Source organism: Mercenaria mercenaria, chromosome 4 (genome assembly GCF_021730395.1).
Source record: "Mercenaria mercenaria strain notata chromosome 4, MADL_Memer_1, whole genome shotgun sequence".
In the NCBI taxonomy this organism is placed as follows: domain Eukaryota; kingdom Metazoa; phylum Mollusca; class Bivalvia; order Venerida; family Veneridae; genus Mercenaria; species Mercenaria mercenaria.
This window is the reverse complement of record NC_069364.1, coordinates 7,013,589-7,032,845: the sequence shown is the minus strand read 5'-3', so window position 1 is coordinate 7,032,845 and position 19,257 is coordinate 7,013,589. Positions and strand designations below refer to the sequence as shown.

General features: G+C 34.9%; 1 protein-coding gene across 1 annotated transcript; it reads left to right on the top strand.

Moving 5' to 3' along the window:
* LOC123550930 (actin-related protein 6-like) lies at positions 1 to 17,537 on the top strand. Its single transcript, XM_045339435.2, has 12 exons — positions 1 to 136; positions 4,701 to 4,818; positions 5,665 to 5,733; positions 6,178 to 6,301; positions 7,191 to 7,329; positions 8,319 to 8,375; positions 8,893 to 8,991; positions 9,957 to 10,077; positions 11,839 to 11,965; positions 12,546 to 12,621; positions 13,708 to 13,770; positions 15,772 to 17,537. Exons 1-12 carry the CDS (start codon positions 66 to 68, stop codon positions 15,899 to 15,901), a joined length of 1,194 nt encoding a protein of 397 aa, XP_045195370.2. The 5' UTR covers positions 1 to 65; the 3' UTR covers positions 15,902 to 17,537.
* Positions 17,538 to 19,257: the final 1,720 nt, after the last annotated feature.

The window sequence follows — 19,257 nt, the reverse complement described above, 5'->3', positions numbered from 1 at the left end:
CGGTGATGATTTGTTAAGACTTTACCCATACCTATGCCAAGCGTCTCATCACATCGGATTTCAAAATGGTGGTTCTGGTGCTGGATAACGGAGCCGGTTGTGCAAAAGTGGGTTATTCAACTGATACTGAGCCAAAGTATGTTATAATATTATCCATGTTGCTTTCAAAACTACAATTCTTTGCTGTGATATTAAAATTTGTTCCCGTTTGCTTAAGATATTTGTTTTAAGTCTATACGAATGCAGTTGGTACGAAATTTCGTTCTCGCAGTCTTTCGTACACTGTGTTAGTTTTAAAATTCATTGATATTATGTTGACGATTGTAGGTAGGTGAGTATTAGGGAAACAGTGTGAATGATGTTTTATGCACAGGCACCAGTATCGGACCTGGGACAAAGTATCGGACCTGGGACAAAGAATATGGCCTTGTTTTTCATCCTAAGTGAGTTCAAAATGAAAAATATGTAATGAAATATGACCCCCCTACAAATGATACATTAGGGGTGACTATTGAGGCCAATTTTGACTATTGCAATACTATTGATATTGCTTAAAAACTATTGCGATACTATTCTATTGCAGGTTACTATTGCAATACTATTGCAATAGTTATCGGCCATCATATTTTATACAGTAAAGCTAACAACTGGCATTGTTACACAGTGTAAGAGACGACACTGTTTATAATTGCTGTTAACACACATTGAGATGTTTGTATAACTGAAACGGACAGAAATAATTCTAACATTAAATATTTCTTGCCTTCCTTGACTTTGGAACAATAAGTAAAACAATAAACCTATGCAAGGTATACTCAAACGAATCGGCCATTTCGTTGCGAATGTCAACATGTTTAATAACCCAAAGCATCGAAAAAGACGGAAAATTAACGGATCGGGTTAAGGTGTACCAGCACTAAATGAAGGGCCCTACCGAACAGTTTGCTGTATAATACAAGTAGCCTTCTTTCTCCATGTCCATAGTACATTTTCTCATCTAAAATTAACAGGTTATTTAAATATATTAAATCAAAGTTTCTAAGAAACTAAATTTATTAATTATCTCCCAGACTTCTCAGTCCTTTATGGTAGTTTAATTCCGTGAGGGTAATTATTGTAATGGAGACGTAAACATTTTCCGAGGCGCAAATGAAAGCTGGCTCTGTTTCTTGGTTTATAAATTATAAATTATTTCTGTATTTACTAAAATTTCAAAACTATCGAACCTATCGATTGTTGAAGGAACTATCGGCGATTGTTATTGGATCGTGACTTTTCTATCGATGCATGCTATCGGGACACTTAGTATCGCAATGCATCGATAGTTCGATGTATCGTTACACCCCTATGATACAAATGTCTACTGAAGGCCAGAATCTCGCCTGTGAGCAATGGGTTCACTTCCCGGGCCGTTGTGAAATAAATTCTCGAGACAATTAAACAAACTACCTATCAATTTTTCCCGTATACATTTAGCTACAAAATGAGACCAACCCGAAGTCTCTAGCCCTTCCCGTTCATGAAATATCTATCAGGAAACGAGTGATTTCCTGCTGGAAGTCCCTGGTAGATAAAAATGCGGCACAAAGTATCGGTACGTAAACATAGACTAAAGTATGGTTGTCCGCTGAGTACGGCTCAAATTCAATAAAAAATACTAAATAGTATAAATAAATATATAAACTAGGGCCACTCACAATCGTCAGTTGCATCTCAAACACGCGATATTGGCGTTTCAAATTTTTCCACGGTCTTTCAATTGAATGCTACACCATTGAACAAAATTCATTAGTTATTTTTAAACGCATTTTCTCATTGGCCAATAGCGACACACCTCCAACAGAATCGCAATGTTTCGTACAAAATTACTCGGATATTATCGTATTGGTTTCAATGGCGGAGAATACAACTGAAAGACTGACGGAAAAATAAAAAAGTAAATATCACGTGTAGCAGATGCTACTGACGGTGGTGAGTGGCCATGATTTACATATTTAGTATTACTTGTTATTAATGGCAAATGAATTTGACCCATGCTAGGCTGACAGACATCCTTTAATCTGTGATTTCATACCGTTTCGTTGTGCCACATTTCTATCTACCTGGAACTTACAGCAGAAAGTCACTCGTTTTCTGATAGATATTTCATGAACGGGGAGGGCTAGAGACTTGGGGTTGGTCTCATTTTGTAGCTAAATGTACATGTGAAATAGTGATAGGTAGTTTGTTCAAATGTCTAGAGAATTTATTTCACAACGGCCGGGAAGTGAACCCATTGCTCGCAGGCTCGATTCTCAAGATTCTGGCCTTCAGTAGACATATGTATCATTTGTAGGGGGACCATATTTCATTACATATTTTTCATTTTGAACTCATTTAGGATGAAAACAAGGCCATATTCTTTGTCCCAGGTCCGATACTGGTGCCTGTGGTTTTACGATAAATTCAAAAGAAATCCATATATCTTGACAAGACAAAGTCATATACCTTCTCCACACACAGACTGTTTCAAGTACTCTTTCTTTCCTAGGTTAATACCTATCTGGAATGGACTGTCTGAGTGAACTGTCTCCATTAGCACAGTGTACTCCTTTAAGAAGGCCATTATGTCAGTGTAATGTAGTATAGCCTTGTACATAGTTTTAGCAAGTTGTGTCAGCTGTCCTTTTTAAACATGTAATTTGGCTGTTAGAGCAATGTAGTGATTTGAGGCTTCTGGTCAACCAGGAGCCCAGTTAGCTCAGTTGGTAGAGCACCTGACTTGAGGTTCAAGTCCTACACTGGGTAGATGATTTTCTCACCAAAATACAACATTGGCGACGAGGTAAATTGGAAAGTGGGGACTACAGCGGCCAGTTTATGTAGAGCATGGGGTTTGCAGGGGCTATACTCTGTTGAAAGCTGAACAGTTGATGTCCCGCTCTGCAATTCCACTGTAAAGGAAGGCTACGTGGCCAGTTATATAGAGCATGCAGTATTTGCGGAGGCTATACTCTGTTGGAAGCTGAACAGTTGATGCCTTGCTCTATGGTTCCACGATAAGGTTTAAGCCTTCAAAATTAAAGTGAGGAGGAGTGTAGTGATTTGAGGCTTCTGGTAAACCAGGAGCCCGTTTAGCTTAGTTGGTAGAGCACCTGACTTGCAAGCAGAGGTCGTAGGTTCGAGTCCTATACTGGGTAGATGATTTTCTCACCAAAATACAGCTGCAATTTCAGCTTCAAAATTACTTCTTTTAAAAATTGTGTTATATATGGGTAGTTGTTTCATCAACTTTTCTGACTGCTTAAATTGCCATCCGCATGACATGATGATCAGTCTTGATCGAAGTCATTAATGGAAGAAAGAAAGAAAAGTGATGAAGGGGTTATAGAAGACTGATGTCTTGCGACCTTAACAACAGGTACTGAAATACTGATTGTGTTATCCTTTGTGTTCTTAAAGTATATTGTGTTATTAGATGTATCTTCTGCTTTTCAACAACATATACAAAGAACATTGTAATGGAAAAGACATATATAACAGATAACTGAAAAAAGTTTGGTGATGTTTTCTTCAGACATTTCCTGCCAACGGTGAAACCCATGTGTCATTTGTTTTTTTTGTTTTTTTCCTATAACCTCACGAAATGGTGATATTGTTGTGCACTCAAATCACTGGCAGTATTTTTCTACAGCTTTTAAAAATGTATCATAGAATTTCAAAATCTCCTGAATACATGACTGCCACATGTGTCACCACATGCCATGCTTCTTAATCCTGACTTAAATGTTTAAGTTAGCTGTTGTTTTCCTCAGACGTCTGTAGCAGGCCCCCACTCCCATGTTGGTGTTGATATTTTTGTTTGACAAAAATAAAGGTAAAACACAAATAGGCCCACATTTTGTGGTTTCCTTTTGATAACCTGGAAACAGTCAGTTGCTTGTTCTGCAAATGTACAAAGTAAGATAAAGCATTGTTGTCAATGCCTGTCACATGAGCTTCTTGTGAAGGTACAGTACCTTTGAATGATCGTTCATCATGATATGGAGTTTGACCATCAAGTTTGCCTTTTCTTACAAACATTGGTCAGATGTTCCAGTCATTGGATAATTAACATTAAGTCGAAAACAAATCGGAGAATGTGTAGATGAGTTATAACAATTTAAATTTTATTAATAAACAGTTATCCTCTGGAATATGCTGGATTGCACCATTGAACTTCTATTTTCGAAAACAAATCTGGGGGTGTTGCCTCTAGACCTCCTACAAAACTGAATCTATGCAGCTTCTCTTGGCCGGCCTTCAACTTCAAGATATTTAGTTAACGCCCATGTGATGTTTATACTGTCTTTTGTTAGTAAGTACAATGGCTGAGAATTCCCATCCTATCTGGAAATATTGACACCTTGATCCATGTGACAAAGGCAGTTTTAAAGCAGACTATGAATTCCACTTTATAATATAATGTTTTTGATTAAAATGATTTTACTTGTCACTCTTGTATGTAGTGCTCATTCTAACTATAGACATGTATTTCATGAAATATATGTGATTTGGGAGAAATATGAATCAAAGTCTTGGTGTTTGTGCCTTTAAAAAAATAAAATTACATGCCTGTATAGGTGACAGTCCTTATTACAAACATTAAAGGAAATATAAATAGGCAGTTAATTACCGGTATGGCCACATGTGAAAGTTTTGGCAATTCTTGTCCTTTGCAGAATAATTCCAAATTGTGTTTCAAAAGCGAAGAATGTCAGGACAAGGATTTTCATTGGTGACCAAATAGATGAATGTAAAGATCTGTCAGGACTGTATTATCTCCTTCCATTCCAGAAGGTAAGATTCCACTGTCTAGTATACCAGTAAATATTGCTCAACAATCAATCTTTAAAATTCACTTTCAGTGGCAGTTAACTTGCTGTAAAGGAATATAAATTAACAAAATTTACTGGCTAGTAGGACAAAGTTTATCGAAATTCTAAACAGTCAATAGGATAACTTTATCTACCACATATTTACTGATGTAAATGCTCAAAAATACGTTATTCATTCATCAGAATATTAAAACTTTTGCTCTTAGATAGATTTAGTACCATTTTACCCAAATTCTGTGAAAAGATTCCCAGATTTAAAATCATTTATACAGTAGACAGTTGAACCAGTAGATAATGTTCTGTGCAGCTAGGTCCTGAGAGGCAATTTACATTTGAGACCTAGGGGATATTGCATGAGATGCCATGACCCATAACTGTGTCAGTGTGTCATTCAACTCAGCAAAAAGAACAACTTACACAGATGTACTTATTATCTTTTATCATCCATAATTGTTCAAGTTTTATAAAAGAAAAAGAACAACTTACACAAGTGTCTTTTCATTATCAAATTGTTAAACAAGTTAAAGAAAAGAATAAATTGTGAGAGCATTTTGTCAATTTTACTTAACAAGGTTAACAAATTGATTTTGGAAAGACACAAACTTTTCCTGAATATTACCCTGCATTAAATGTAATGATACATGTATAACCAGCAACAAGTTTTAAAACTACTTGTTAAATCCTGAAATAAAAGCAATACAGAAATCATCAAATGTCAAGTCTTTTTGTATATTTGTGACTTGTGTCTCAAACTTTGAAATATTGTTTTTAATGCAGTGTTGTGACCATACCAAACATTATTTTACAGGGCTACATGGTAAATTGGGAGGTTGAGAAACAGGTTTGGGATTATACATTTGGTAAAGAAAAGATGAAAGTAAGTTTTTTGTTGTATTCAGTGAAATTTAATTTTTTGGTTGAAAATATATTTTTTTAGCCAATTACCTATTTCTTTAGGATGTTGATTTGTGGATTTTCAGATTTTGTGGATAATCAAATAAGTAATCTAATAGTTTATATTGAAATTTTATTTCTTCACTGGTATTTCGTATCTTGGGTTAATGCAGCTGGTAAATCCATGAAAATTAGGTCCCATAATAAGACAATAAGATTTCATAGTATATTCTGTAGGTTGAAATTTGTAATAATTATAATAAGTTCCTTAAGTGATACTAATGAATGGGGGAAGTGTTTGTAAATCTCGTAAGAAAAAAAACGGCTTTGATAAATAACAATATACATTTTGTACTAATTACATGAAACAGAAGATGCACTATCATTAGAAAGAACAGCTTTCAGAGACAAATATGTTTTGCTTCAGGTTGATTTCAATGAAACTAGTATCATCTTAACGGAACCTTACTTCAACTTTACCTCTATACAAGAAGGAATGAATGAAGTTTTGTTTGAAGAATATGGATTTAATTCGGCAATGAGAACTAATCGTAAGTACCCAGCAAAAGTTTTCTTCACTTTGAAATGATTGTTGATTTGGTTTTAAAACACCAAAGCAAATAAGGAATAGCTTTGTCAAGGTAGTCCATGAATGAATTTCTTTCACAAAATTGAGAAAACCCCGTCAAATACCAGTAAAATGTTGTGTGCGTAAGTATACACAAAGAAATCAACTTAAGTATCGAAACTGATTGTTTTAAGAAATATTTCCACTCCACAAATTATTATTACTAATCAAAAGCATGGTAATACAAAATATACTTATACATTTCTTGTATGCTATTTTGTGAAAATTTGACAGGCAACAATAGGTTCCTTTGTAAATGTTCTCTGTGAAAATTTGACAGGCAACAATATGTTCCAAGGTCAATGTTCTCTGTGAAAATTTGACAGGTAAAATATGTTCTCGGGTAAATGCTCTCTAGAGAAAATATGTTCATGGGTAAATGTTGTCTATGGCAATTTTACACGACACAATATCTTCTCAAGTTAATTTTCTCTAATAATTCCACAGGACCAGGGTAAATTTTATTTGACAATTTGACTGGAGAATGTTTGTTCTGAAGTAGATGTTGTCTTTGGCAATTTGAAAAGAGATAATCTCTACCCAGCTGAATGCTCTCTGCGACAATTTGACAGGAGACAGTTTTGTTCTTCATGTCTTATTCATGGATTTTGTCAGTTCAACACGTACATGGAAGTCGTCAGTTACATGCAGAGAGTACATTAGTACAGATACATGGAAATTGGCAGTTATTTCAAGAGAACGTATCAGTACAGGCACTTTTATATACATGTAACACAATTTACTGAAATATTGTTTAATATGAAAATGTGTTTCAAGCAAACAAAATTAAGGTACATGTTCTGTATTTACAGCATCATTTCTAAGCCAGTACAAGTTGGGTTGTGATAATCCAGACAAGAAACTGTGTGCTCTCATCCTTGATACAGGTTACTCTTTCTCACACATTGTACCATACTGCATGGGAGAAAAACTTAAAGATTCTATTGTAAGGTAAGTTGTGTGATATACATTGCATATGTCTTTGGTATTAGAAGTTAGAGAACAATAGTCATTCAAAGTCCTTTCTGAACATATATAATTATGCTTCAACATTTTCAGGACACAAAGCATGTCCACACAACAGGGAGCTGCAAGAAATAAATATTTTTTTATGAATTAATCAAATTTTAACAATAATGTCTGTCTGACAATAGAAAATGTATTTTACCTCCTAAATGCAAATTGATATGGTAAATCATTTGCTGATTTTGTGATTGTGTCAATAATTGTGACTGGTGTTAAACTCACCAGAGCACAGTGCTGAACATGAGCTTTTAAGATACCCTTATGTCCACTGTTGTCCAGATTCAGATTTTACTGTTAACACTATTTTGATCCAAACTTAATGAAACTTGGTCAAAATGCTTGCCTCCAAATTTAATACAAGAGCCTCTTGTGTTATAAACTTGGTCACTGGGTTAGATATTAGTTAAACTTTAGTCCTTTTTAACACTCTGGAAGCCACATTTTTAAACTGATGTTCATGAAATTTTGTCAGAATATATGTCTTTATAAAATCTACTGATGATCATGTGGGTCATTTTCCAATACTATCTGGATTATTGGGGTAGCTACATCAAGTGGGTCATCCTAGGTTAAAAACATAGAATAAATATTGTTAATGTGCTAGAAACTGAATCTTTTACCTGGTCTTCATGAAACTTAGTCAGAATTTTTGTCTTTATAGAATCTAAGTTTGTAACTGGGTCATTTTGGAACTAGGTCACTATATTAAATTTTCAAAGAAGCCTTGTTAACACTGCAGAGAGGACATTTTCTATATGCACCTGATCTTTCAGAAAATTAAAAAAGTTTAAAACAAAATGTAAGGTCAATAAGGTAATCTGTTTTCTCATGTAATTATTTGTACATATTTTTCAAAATTTTTAATAGCTTTGAATTTTAGTTCAGGTAGTTTGATATTTTACTTTCTCTTTCAGAATTAACATTGGAGGGAAAGTGTTAACCAACCATCTAAAGGAAATCATTTCATACAGGTATATTTCTTCCAAATCATGTATACTGGTACAGAGACTTAGCCAGTCCTATTTCATAGCACAACTTCCCTTTATAAATATTGATACAAGACCTTGCATTATTCTATCCTCCACCAAAGTTCCTGGTTTGGAAGTCGTCATTTATTTTTTGGAAAACAGTTTAGCTTTGAAGTGGAAGATTTAAAGTGAAATTAAGTTTCTGCTGACACATGTTAGCTGGATTGTACGTGTATTGATTAAATTGACTGAAAAATGAAGAACATGTCATGTTTTATAGGATGATTTTTGTAGTCAGTAAATAACCCCAGCTGTTGTTGAAGTCATTAGGGCAAAGGTGGTCATAGCATACAACATTACATACACAGTTGCTTCCAACAGGTCATCACAGGGGGGCATATGTGTTTTACAAACATCTCTCATTTCCCAGAGACAGTTGATGGTACTTACTACTCTTGTATCAGTAAACACCTCGCACTGATACGTGGGTGTTACACATCTATTTATTTTAATCCTACAGACAGTTGATGGTAATGGATGAAACCTATGTGATCAATCAGCTGAAGGAAGATGTTTGTTATGTTTCAACACAGTTTAACACAGATATGAAAACTTCAAGGTATTTATATATTTACTGTTTGCAAAAACTTGGAAGATTTGCATAATCCTTCGGTTATGTTATGATTTAAAAGAGTCTGTAAAGACATTCTTGGAGAAATGAATTACGTTGAAGTACCAAGTAGTTACCTTTTGGATATGAAATACATTGGCATATTTAAAAGGTTTTTTAGCTCGACTATTCGAAGAATAGGGTATTGCTTTCATATTTTGCATACTTGTTTACCATCATGACCCAGTCTGTAAAAAGGAGGAGGCAACTCTATCAAGCATTTTGACTGAATTATGGCCCCTTTTCGACTTAGAATATGCTTATTGTAATGTTAAAGTTTTACTCATAGCTTATATTATACTGTCAATCACTGAGAATAGTCGAGCGCGCTGTCCACTGACAGCTCTTGTTAAGCCTTACTTTAAAGACAGCCAGTATGATTTTTGCTTTTATTCATCAAGTATTGCTTACTTTTTTAGCTATGAATCTCTGAAACAATAAAATAGTCATATCCCATCTTATAATATATGCAAACAAGCATGGCAAATAGAGCATAGTGACCTCTGGAATGTCCCGCATTACAGGTCAATATAATTCAGAGAAATTGGCAAACAATCACTGTATATAGTCTTGCGAAGGGAAATGCATTTTGACATTTAATATGGTACAAAGAAATTCATCTTTCAGGTATGCAGGTCTGCTGAGATCTGTATACTGCCAGTAATATATGCATTTATGTGGGGTCATGAACTTTTGGATTTTAAATTTTAAAAATGAAATCATAAACAATTGTATTTTGCTTTTAATTTCCAAACTTAAGGTCAGTGGAAATGAGTTCATCATGAATACCCAGGTATCACATTATTGTCATGCCATACAGCAGCATGCACTCTGTACAGGTAATTATGATTCAGTATTAAAGTACTTTAACTGTTGATACAGAGGAAAGTTTTATAACCTGCAGATATTTTCAGGAAGAAGGGAGCAGAAAATACAGTGATGCGTGACTATGTGTTACCTGATTACACACATATAAAGAGAGGATATGTTAGACCTCAGGAGGAGACCACAGGCAGAGCACAGGGAAATGAACAGGTACGTATTTTGTTAGAAATATACCTTTAATACAAATTAAATATGTGAATTTACTTATTTTACATCATTTGGAGAGAAAATTTTCTCAAATGACTTCTACAGTTTTTGTTGACTTGAGTTCTGGTACTGTAGTTGTAACTATATCTGACCTTGTTTTAACATCTTATTTTACATCACTCAAAGAGAAATTTATCACAGCTTGAATAGTAGGAGGAACTGTAGGGATTATAATCTCTGACCTTGGGGTAATGAGTTAACACACTTCTTCTCCACAAGTGCCACATTTCCAGTTGTTGGTGTATTCCACCTACGTTTCTTAACATATACCGTATAACGGGTTATTTTTACTGCTGTATAAGTTTACGGATTTGGGGTAAAAACACATGATTTCATTTTATACAGTTTTAAAATTTACGAAATCACAAGGTCTAGTGGTTTACTTGACTTTACACAGCAAATTTATACAAGGCCAACATTTACGAATCTGATTTGGTCGTAAAAAATAGTAAAAATTAGCAGCAGGTAAAAAATACCCATTATACGGTATTTGATTACATAAAAGTATGTATTTTCAAATAATTTAGTCTTTCAAATTTGGCACTTCATACTACTGTAAGTTTTATTTCTGATGCATTTTACATTGAATTAATTAAAGGTGCCCTTTTTAGCTCATCTGATTTTTTGAAAAAAAATGATGAGTTATTGTCATCACTTGAGCGGTTGTCGGCGTCGGCGTCGGTGTCGGCGTCGGCGTCTGCGTCGGCGTTGCCTGGTTAAGTTTTATGTTTAGGTCAGCTTTTCTCCTAGACTATCAAAGCTATTGCTTTGAAACTTGGAATACTTGTTCACCATCATAAGCTGACCCTGTATAGCAAGAAACATAACTCCATCTTGCTTTTTGCAAGATTTATGGCCCCTTTTGTACTTAGAAAATATCAGATTTCTTGGTTAAGTTTTATGTTTAGATCAACTTTTCTCCCAAACTGTCAAAGCTATTGCTTTGAAACTTGGAATACTTGTTCACCATCATAAGCTGACCCTGTACAGCAAGAAACATAACTCCATCTTGCTTTTTGCAAGATTTATTGCCCCTTTTGGACTTAGAAAATCAGTTTTCTTGGTTAAGTTTTATGTTTAGGTCAGCTTTTATCCTAAACTATTAAAGCTATTGCTTTAAAACTTGCAACACTTGTTCAACATCATAAGTTGACCCTGTACAGCAAGAAACATAACTCCATCCTGCTTTTTGCAAGATTTATGGCCCCTTTTGGACTTAGAAAATATCAGATTTCTTGGTTAAGTTTTATGTTTAGGTCAACTTTTTCTCTTAAAACTATCAAAAGCTATTGCTTTGAAAACTTGCAACACTTGTTCACCATCATTAGCTGACCCTGTACAGCAAGCAGCGTAACTCCATCCTGATTTTTGCAATAATTATTGCCCCTTTTGGACTTAGAAAATCATTTTCTTGGTTGAGTATTATGTTTAAGTCAACTTTTCTCATAAACTATCAAACTATTGCTTTAAAACTTGCAACAGTTTTTCACCATCATAAGTGGACACTGTACATCAAGAAACATAACTCTATCCTGCTTTTTGCAAGAATGATGGCCCTTTTTAGACTTGGAAAATCATGGGTAGGACAATATTTCTATTACACAAAAAAAATCAGATGAGCGTCAGCACCCGCAAGGCGGTGCTCTTGTTATAAAAAAGAAATACATTAAGAGAAACACATTTTCTGATTGTTTATATTTACAGATAATTAGAATGAACAATGAAAGATTTGCAGTGCCAGAGTTATTATTCCATCCATCAGATGTTGGTGTACAAGAAATGGGCATTGCAGAGGCATTAATACATTCTGTTGGTTCTACAGAACCTGAAGGTATGTACAATCAAGGATTGATATATTTTCTATATTACACGTAAGACAGCAGTTTACATTTAAATGCAGAGTTACTAGATTTGTACCATGAAATATGCACAAGTCTGTAACTTAAATATTGTGCAACTTGGGAGCCTAATATTATTCTGTGAAAAGTGCACATTTTTCAATGCAAAGCTAATAATTACTTTATTATGACGACATTTACACTAATATTTATTATATAAATGAAAAAAAAGTTATTCTTAAGACTGAGTAAGATTAAAATATTTTCATTAATGAACTTTTAATGTGACAATACACATGAAAATGTCATATCACTATGTAAAAATTTTGATGTTTGAGGTTCCATTTTAACTAAAGTCTGAAAATGAGAATGTCATAAATTAAAATACTATGCTATTCATTTGACCCAATGTTCGAAAAACAGTACAGTGTGAGGTATGATAGGGCCTATATATAGTCCACATGTAAGCTACAATAGTCTGATATTCAGTTCATAAAATGTGTGAGCTACAGTAGGTTTTGTATATAGTACAAAAATATATGAACTAAACATGACTCTTTTTGTATTTAACAGAGATGCATCCACACCTCTACAGTAATATTTTAACAACTGGAGGAAATTGTCTCATTCCTGGATTTCAAGAAAGATTGTAAGTAGTTTAGAAGTATTGATGCATTTGATTTGGCAAATTGTTAAGCTTTTAATGAATTTACCATTATGGTCTGTGGGCAAAACATTTTCAAAATAATATAACTTTTTGAAAAATATAAACTTGTTACCATAGAGGCATGTTTTTCAAAAAAAAATTCTAGTACTCGTTATTGATATAAAACTAAATTAAAACAGAAAGTAGAGGTTGAAAGATAAATAAATTCAAGATAAATAAATTCAATTGAGTCTAAATATATATGGTACACCACTGAAGAACCTCTCATCTTTTAACTTACTTATGACCCATGTGGGCTTATCAGTAATTGGCCGGAGCCTCATTTTGGTTTTAGTGTCCTTCTTTCTTTGTTCTAATGTGCATGGTCAAGAGCAGCCATTTATTTATCCCACTAACTGCCGTCCACCCCTCCACCTTACACCTGTTATCTTAGATTCTTCATTCTTGGAGTAGGAGCATACAGTCCAACACGGGGTCAGCCGTTATATAACCCTTGCTATATATATGTCTCCTTAAAAAATCACTGAATAGAACCAAAAATCTAAACATTCTCTGATAAAGTATTAAAAATTGATTCATCCCGAATCTTCTGTATACTATTGTCCCATTGCTTATACTTTGGAGTTTTATTTATTCAAACTCAGCTGCCACTCATGCAACATACATGTACGTTTTACATACTATTGGACGTTAAACAATTCCCAGATAGTATGCTTGTGACCACAACTGCCTAGGGTTGAATACGGCTACATAATAATTAATGCAGTTAGTTGAACTGCAAAGATGGGTAATCATAGTCTTCAGTCAGTCATGACTGCCTGGAGTTTCTCAGATACTGCTATCCAATCATATTCAGTTATGGAAGTGCAAGCCTAATCGCCCTCAGTCATAGTCACATTTGCCAGGGTTGCCAACTTGGACAATGCAAGCCTATCTCTTTTTTTTTACATGTTCAAAATATTAGTATTTTTGTCAGTTGATTGTCAAAGATTAAACTTTGTCCCTTACGCCTTGTTGGTATATTTAAAATAGGATTACTAGTAATTAAGATGGTATCATATTTTCTAGTCATATGGATGTACGAAGTCAGGCTCCTGATGAGTATGGTATCTCGATCACATCTCCCAGCAAGTAAGTATACATCATGTAAAACATATTCTATAAACACTTATTTCTTGGTGACCAAAATTTCATTAAATTTATAAACATTCTAACCCTTATCATGCTGGACATGATTGATTCTGCCTTTGCGACCAATGTAGATCATGATCAGCTTGCACATCTGTGCAGTCTGATCAAGATCTGCACTGTTCGCCATTCAGTCAGTATCTTTTTGGTAAGCACACCTTTTAACAGTTAGTGGTACTGTTCAGATTTAAAGACGGACAAGTTCACTATAGAAATTTAGCAGGGTAAGGGTTCAGGATGTCAGGTTCATTGTTTATGTAAGTCATAAATTTTCCAGTAGAGGGGATCAGGATGTGTCTAGTATACAAAGTAATGTTCAACAGTTTAATTGAATGAGATTCCCAGCTTAACTGAAAATTGGATTGCTTGATATGCTGAAAGTTTTGTAATTTAATAGGTATGGGTGAGCAAAGATATGATCAAGTTGCACAAGTTTTCCAAGAAATACGAGAGTCGTCTTTTTCAGTTCATCCTTATAAATGATCTTTTTCTCATATTTATTAATTGTGAAATTGATTCAAACTTTCATGACTGATGTTTAATGATGTGTACATGAATGTGAAGACAGAAATGTCAAGGACCGATAATGATGATCCCTTTGTTAAACAGGTTTTCCAAAAAAAAAATCCTGCTTATAAATTGTTGGAATCAATATATTGTTGTTCTGGTTATTTTGTACTCCCCAAAATATTTAGGGGCACTTAGATTTACATTCATCCGTCTGTCTGAAATTGTGTCCTGCATATCTCAAAAATATTTCATCTAGTGATATCAGACCTCACAGGACTGTTATTCAGCATGTGAAGTTGTGCACCTGGTGTTTCAGTTGGGGAGTTCACACAGCCAGGCCAGAGTTATGACCTTTGACCTAGTCATAAATATACAGTTACAGGTGTGGGGGCACCAGTGTCCTATAGACACACATCTAATTTCTAATGAAAAAAAGAGTCATTTAGATGCACAATGTCATGATTACTTGAAAATTAATTTTAAAAAACCCAATTTTTTTCACTTGGATCATCAAAAAGTTTTTTTCTAGTTTCTGACATCAGTTTGGATTGACACATTATGACAAAACTTAGTGTATAGCAAACTTATATGAACAACTGGCTTTTGGATATATTTGGGATCTGTGTCACTGAAATTGGAGAAATGGTTTCTTCTTGATATCATTAGTTTGGGTACACCTATAGTCAGCAAACTTGCTTGTATCCAGACAAATGTTGGGATTGTATTTGGGGTCACTTAGTTAAAGGTTATTGTTACTAAAAATAGAAAGTGTTTTCCACTTACCGGTAGTATCTTTAGTTTGGATAGACCTATTGTCATCAAACTTGGTGTGTAGATACCTTTTATTAAGACAAGGGTCAAAGTCATTTTTACCTACTGAAAACCTGGTTTCGTGACATTGCTGTGCATCTTATTGTTCAATGCTTTAGGCGCTGATGTGCAGTGGACTTGTTTCTCGTGACTTCTTGCTTCAGACAGAAACAATACTTTCTGCCTTACTGTCTTTTTACTTCATTGTAATTTTCATGAAGAAATCAAAATTTCATAAAATAAAGATTTTTTGAAATTCATTCCTCACACTAGCTTGTAAATTTGTGCAAGTCTGAATTACAAAATGTTTTATGTGTTGTTAGATATAATTAATTTCCTGGGCAACAAATTTCGTGCTTTTGGCCCAAGGGGGTGTTATTTTGTTGGGATGCCAGTAGGTTGATTAAAACCTTTGAACATAAAGTAAGTGGGAATTTTATGTTTGTTGGGACTTAATATTGTCAATAAACTCAAGCAAGAAATCAGTGAAAATTAGTCCCCTATTGATAGTGATGATTTCGCAAAGATGTATGTAAAATTTGAAAACATTTATCAGGTTGCTACATAGTTGAATATTGTTGCAAGGGCATTTTGCTTAACATTTACCAAATATTTTCTTTTCAGTCCAATCACATATGCTTGGGAGGGAGGAGTGCAGTTAGCTAATGATCCAGAATTCATAAAAATGACAGTAACACGAGAGGAATATGAAGAGTATGGACATAGTATATGTCATGAAAGATTTGATTCATGACACACCTGCTCACTTCCTTGGAGGTTACATTACTGACAAAGCAAACTTTGATTTTGTCACAACTGTTATTGGTAAAAATACCAAACCAAAATGCAGACAGCATTTGCATGCTTGTCAGGGATATATTGAGAGTTGAAGAAAGCTGTGTAACATAAATGTACTTTGAGCTACCATTCTGAAATATCTGGGATATTTTATTAAGTGAAGCTGCCATTCTGAAATACCCGGTACCTGGGATATTTGATCAAGTAAAGGTTTGCCGAGTAATTAACAGGAATAATGGCAGTCCATACACACTGATACATTTTCCTTTGGTTGACCAGGAAGATAGTGCTCAGAGCCAAATATCTCTCATTTCCAAACCACCACAGGTGTTCACTAACTGCAGAAGGAACAGAAAAATACATTGTCAATGTAAAGTATTATTGCCAGTGATGTTAAACTGCCAATTTACGTACATTCAATTGCACTTCTTATAAATATGCTGCCAAGTTTGTTGCTGCCTCAATACTGTTTTTGCATTTAGTTTATTATTTAGTGCTTTTTTTAACATAAAATTTACTATCCAGGACATTGTATGCCTATGTACTGGACAAGAGCCAACTTTTTATAGCATTTTTACCTTTATAAGGGCATATACCTGAAAACTTTACTGATTTACTCAACATGTTTTAATCCAGTAAAACACCTGCTGGAATTGATAGTAATAGTTTTGTCCCCGATACTGCCACAGTAATTGCTTTGTCATAAATACGTTGCATTTATTTTACAAGATGTACAAGTATTGTACTTTATAGAGTTACGATATAGATGATCTTGACATTGACAAGAGGGTCATGATGGCCATAGATTGTTTACAAGTTTCACATCTAAAACAGGCAACGGCTTTGGTTAGAAATCATCTAAGAAACAGATTTGCCAGATTACATTGAAAACTGGCCTTCACATTCATATGATAGTTTGAAAGTTTTCCATACAGCCATAAAAAGACAGACTAGCCCAGTCCTGCCTGCCATGTTCATTTTGAGAAATTGGGATAGCTTTAACAGTTTTAATAGAGGGTTAGCCAAGGAACATTTTTATGCAATCATACAAAATTGGACCTTTGGTATAGGATATGGGGTTTGATGAGAGTTCTATTTTCAGTTTTGATGGCCATGTTTTTTTGACAACCTCTCGTTTCAGTTCCTGTTACTGGATATTCTATGTCTATCATAATCAGGAAAAATATTATGTAGAACTCTTCATGAAATACTGACCACTTTATTATACGAGAAACAAAGTAATTGTTTTTGTTACATTATTTCAGTTGACTGGGCAAGCTTCATGTATTCCAGTTTTTTATTTTACATGTTTCAGAATCAAGTCAGCATTGTTTCTAAAGTATATATTCCGAGTTCTTTTCATTACTGTTTCATATTGATTTTTTTTTTTTTGCAACATCGTAATATTTTTGTTAAAAGAAAATACTACAATGCCAAATACTTTTCACAAAAGATTTTGTAAAAAAAAATATAGGAATTTGTAAATGGCTTTACTCGAATAGAACAGGCATAAAATTCATAATAAGTTACCAGTATTTGTATGATGAACTAATGAAAAATATCAACATACCGGTAAATAAACTGAAAATGAACAATGCCTTTGTTACATTCTTATGGTTTCTAGTTCCTAACAAACTTGGAATTACTAGTATGTCACTTTCACCATGTGGACTTTGAAAGTAGAACACTTTCATGCCAGAAAGCTGGAGACACTAACCGAGTGCCTGCTACTGAAATAATGCTAGACAGCTGGAGACACTAGCCGAGTGCCTGCTACTGAAATAATGCCAGACAGCTGGAGACACTAGCCGAGTGCCTGCTACTGAAATAATGCCAGACAGCTGGAGACACTAGCCGAGTGCCTGCTACTGAAATAATGCGAGACAGCTGGAGACACTAGCCGAGTGCCTGCTACTGAAATAATGCCAGACAGCTGGAGACACTAGCCGAGTGCCTGCTACTGAAATAATGCCAGACAGGTGGAGACACTAGCCGAGTGCCTGCTACTGAAATAATGCCAGACAGCTGGAAGATCCTCTGATATGCCAGAAGCTGCCTCATGGCTACTGAAATAATGCCAGACAGCTGGAGACACTAGCCAAGTGCCTGCTACTGAAATAGCCAAGTGCCTGCTACTGAAATAATGCCAGACAGCTGGAGACAATAGCCAAGTGCCTGAGTGCCTGCTACGGAAAAAATGCTGGGAGGGACACATGGGATTGAAAGGTTGCTGAAGGCTAAATTGCATAAGTGGAACTTGCACTATAGAGTTAAAATGGCATAGGCAAAACCTCTCCCTAAATCTCTGCTAAATTTGTCAAAAATTAACAGACTTCCCCCTTTTGACTTTTTTTCAAGTTATCCAAAATTTCATTTTATTCTGTTTAAAGAATCATATCATCTTAACCTTTAGCTAGACTATACAAGTATGGAGAGCTGTTCTACTTGACCAGGCGTCAGCGTCCTTCCGCATCTGCACTTTGGTTAAAGTTTTGATGCACTTTCTTTTTATCTCTGTAATTTCTTGATGGATTTGTTTCAAACTTAAAATAGTTTTTCCTCATCATCATCCACAATAAATGGCACAAGGGCCATAACTCTTGCACCAATATTTCATGAATTATCCCCCCTTTTGACTTAGAGTTTCAGGTTAAAGTTTTGATGCACTTTTTCTCTATCTCAGTTATTATGCCCCCCTTCTTTGAATATATATATTGTATATTATTTTGCAGATGTCGGTATGTAGACCAATCCGTTTCTGGATGGTAACTCAAGAACGCTTGGGCCTAGGATAATGAAAGTTGATAGGGAGGTTGGTCTTGACCAGCAAATGACCCCTATTGATTTTGATGTCAATAGGTCAAAGGTCACAGTGACCCAGAAAAATGAAACGATTTCCGGATGATAACTCAAGAACGCTTGGGCCTAGGATCATGAAACTTGATAGTGAGGCTGGTCTTGACCAGCAAATGACCCCTATTGATTTTGAGGTCAATAGGTCAAGGTCACAGTGACCCAGAACATTGGAACAGTTTCCGGATGATAACTCAAAAACACTTGGGCCTAGGAAAATTGATAGGGAGGTTGTTCATAACCAGCAGATGACCCCTATTGATTTTGAGGTCAGTAGGTCAAGGTCACAGTGACCCGAAACAGCTAAACCGTTTCTGGACGATAACATAAGAACTCTTGGGCCTTGGATCAGGAAACTTGATAGGGAGGTTGATCAAGATCAGCAGATGACCCCTATTGATCTTGAGATCAGTTAAGGCCAAGGTCACAGTGACCTTGAACAGTTAAACGTTTTCTGGA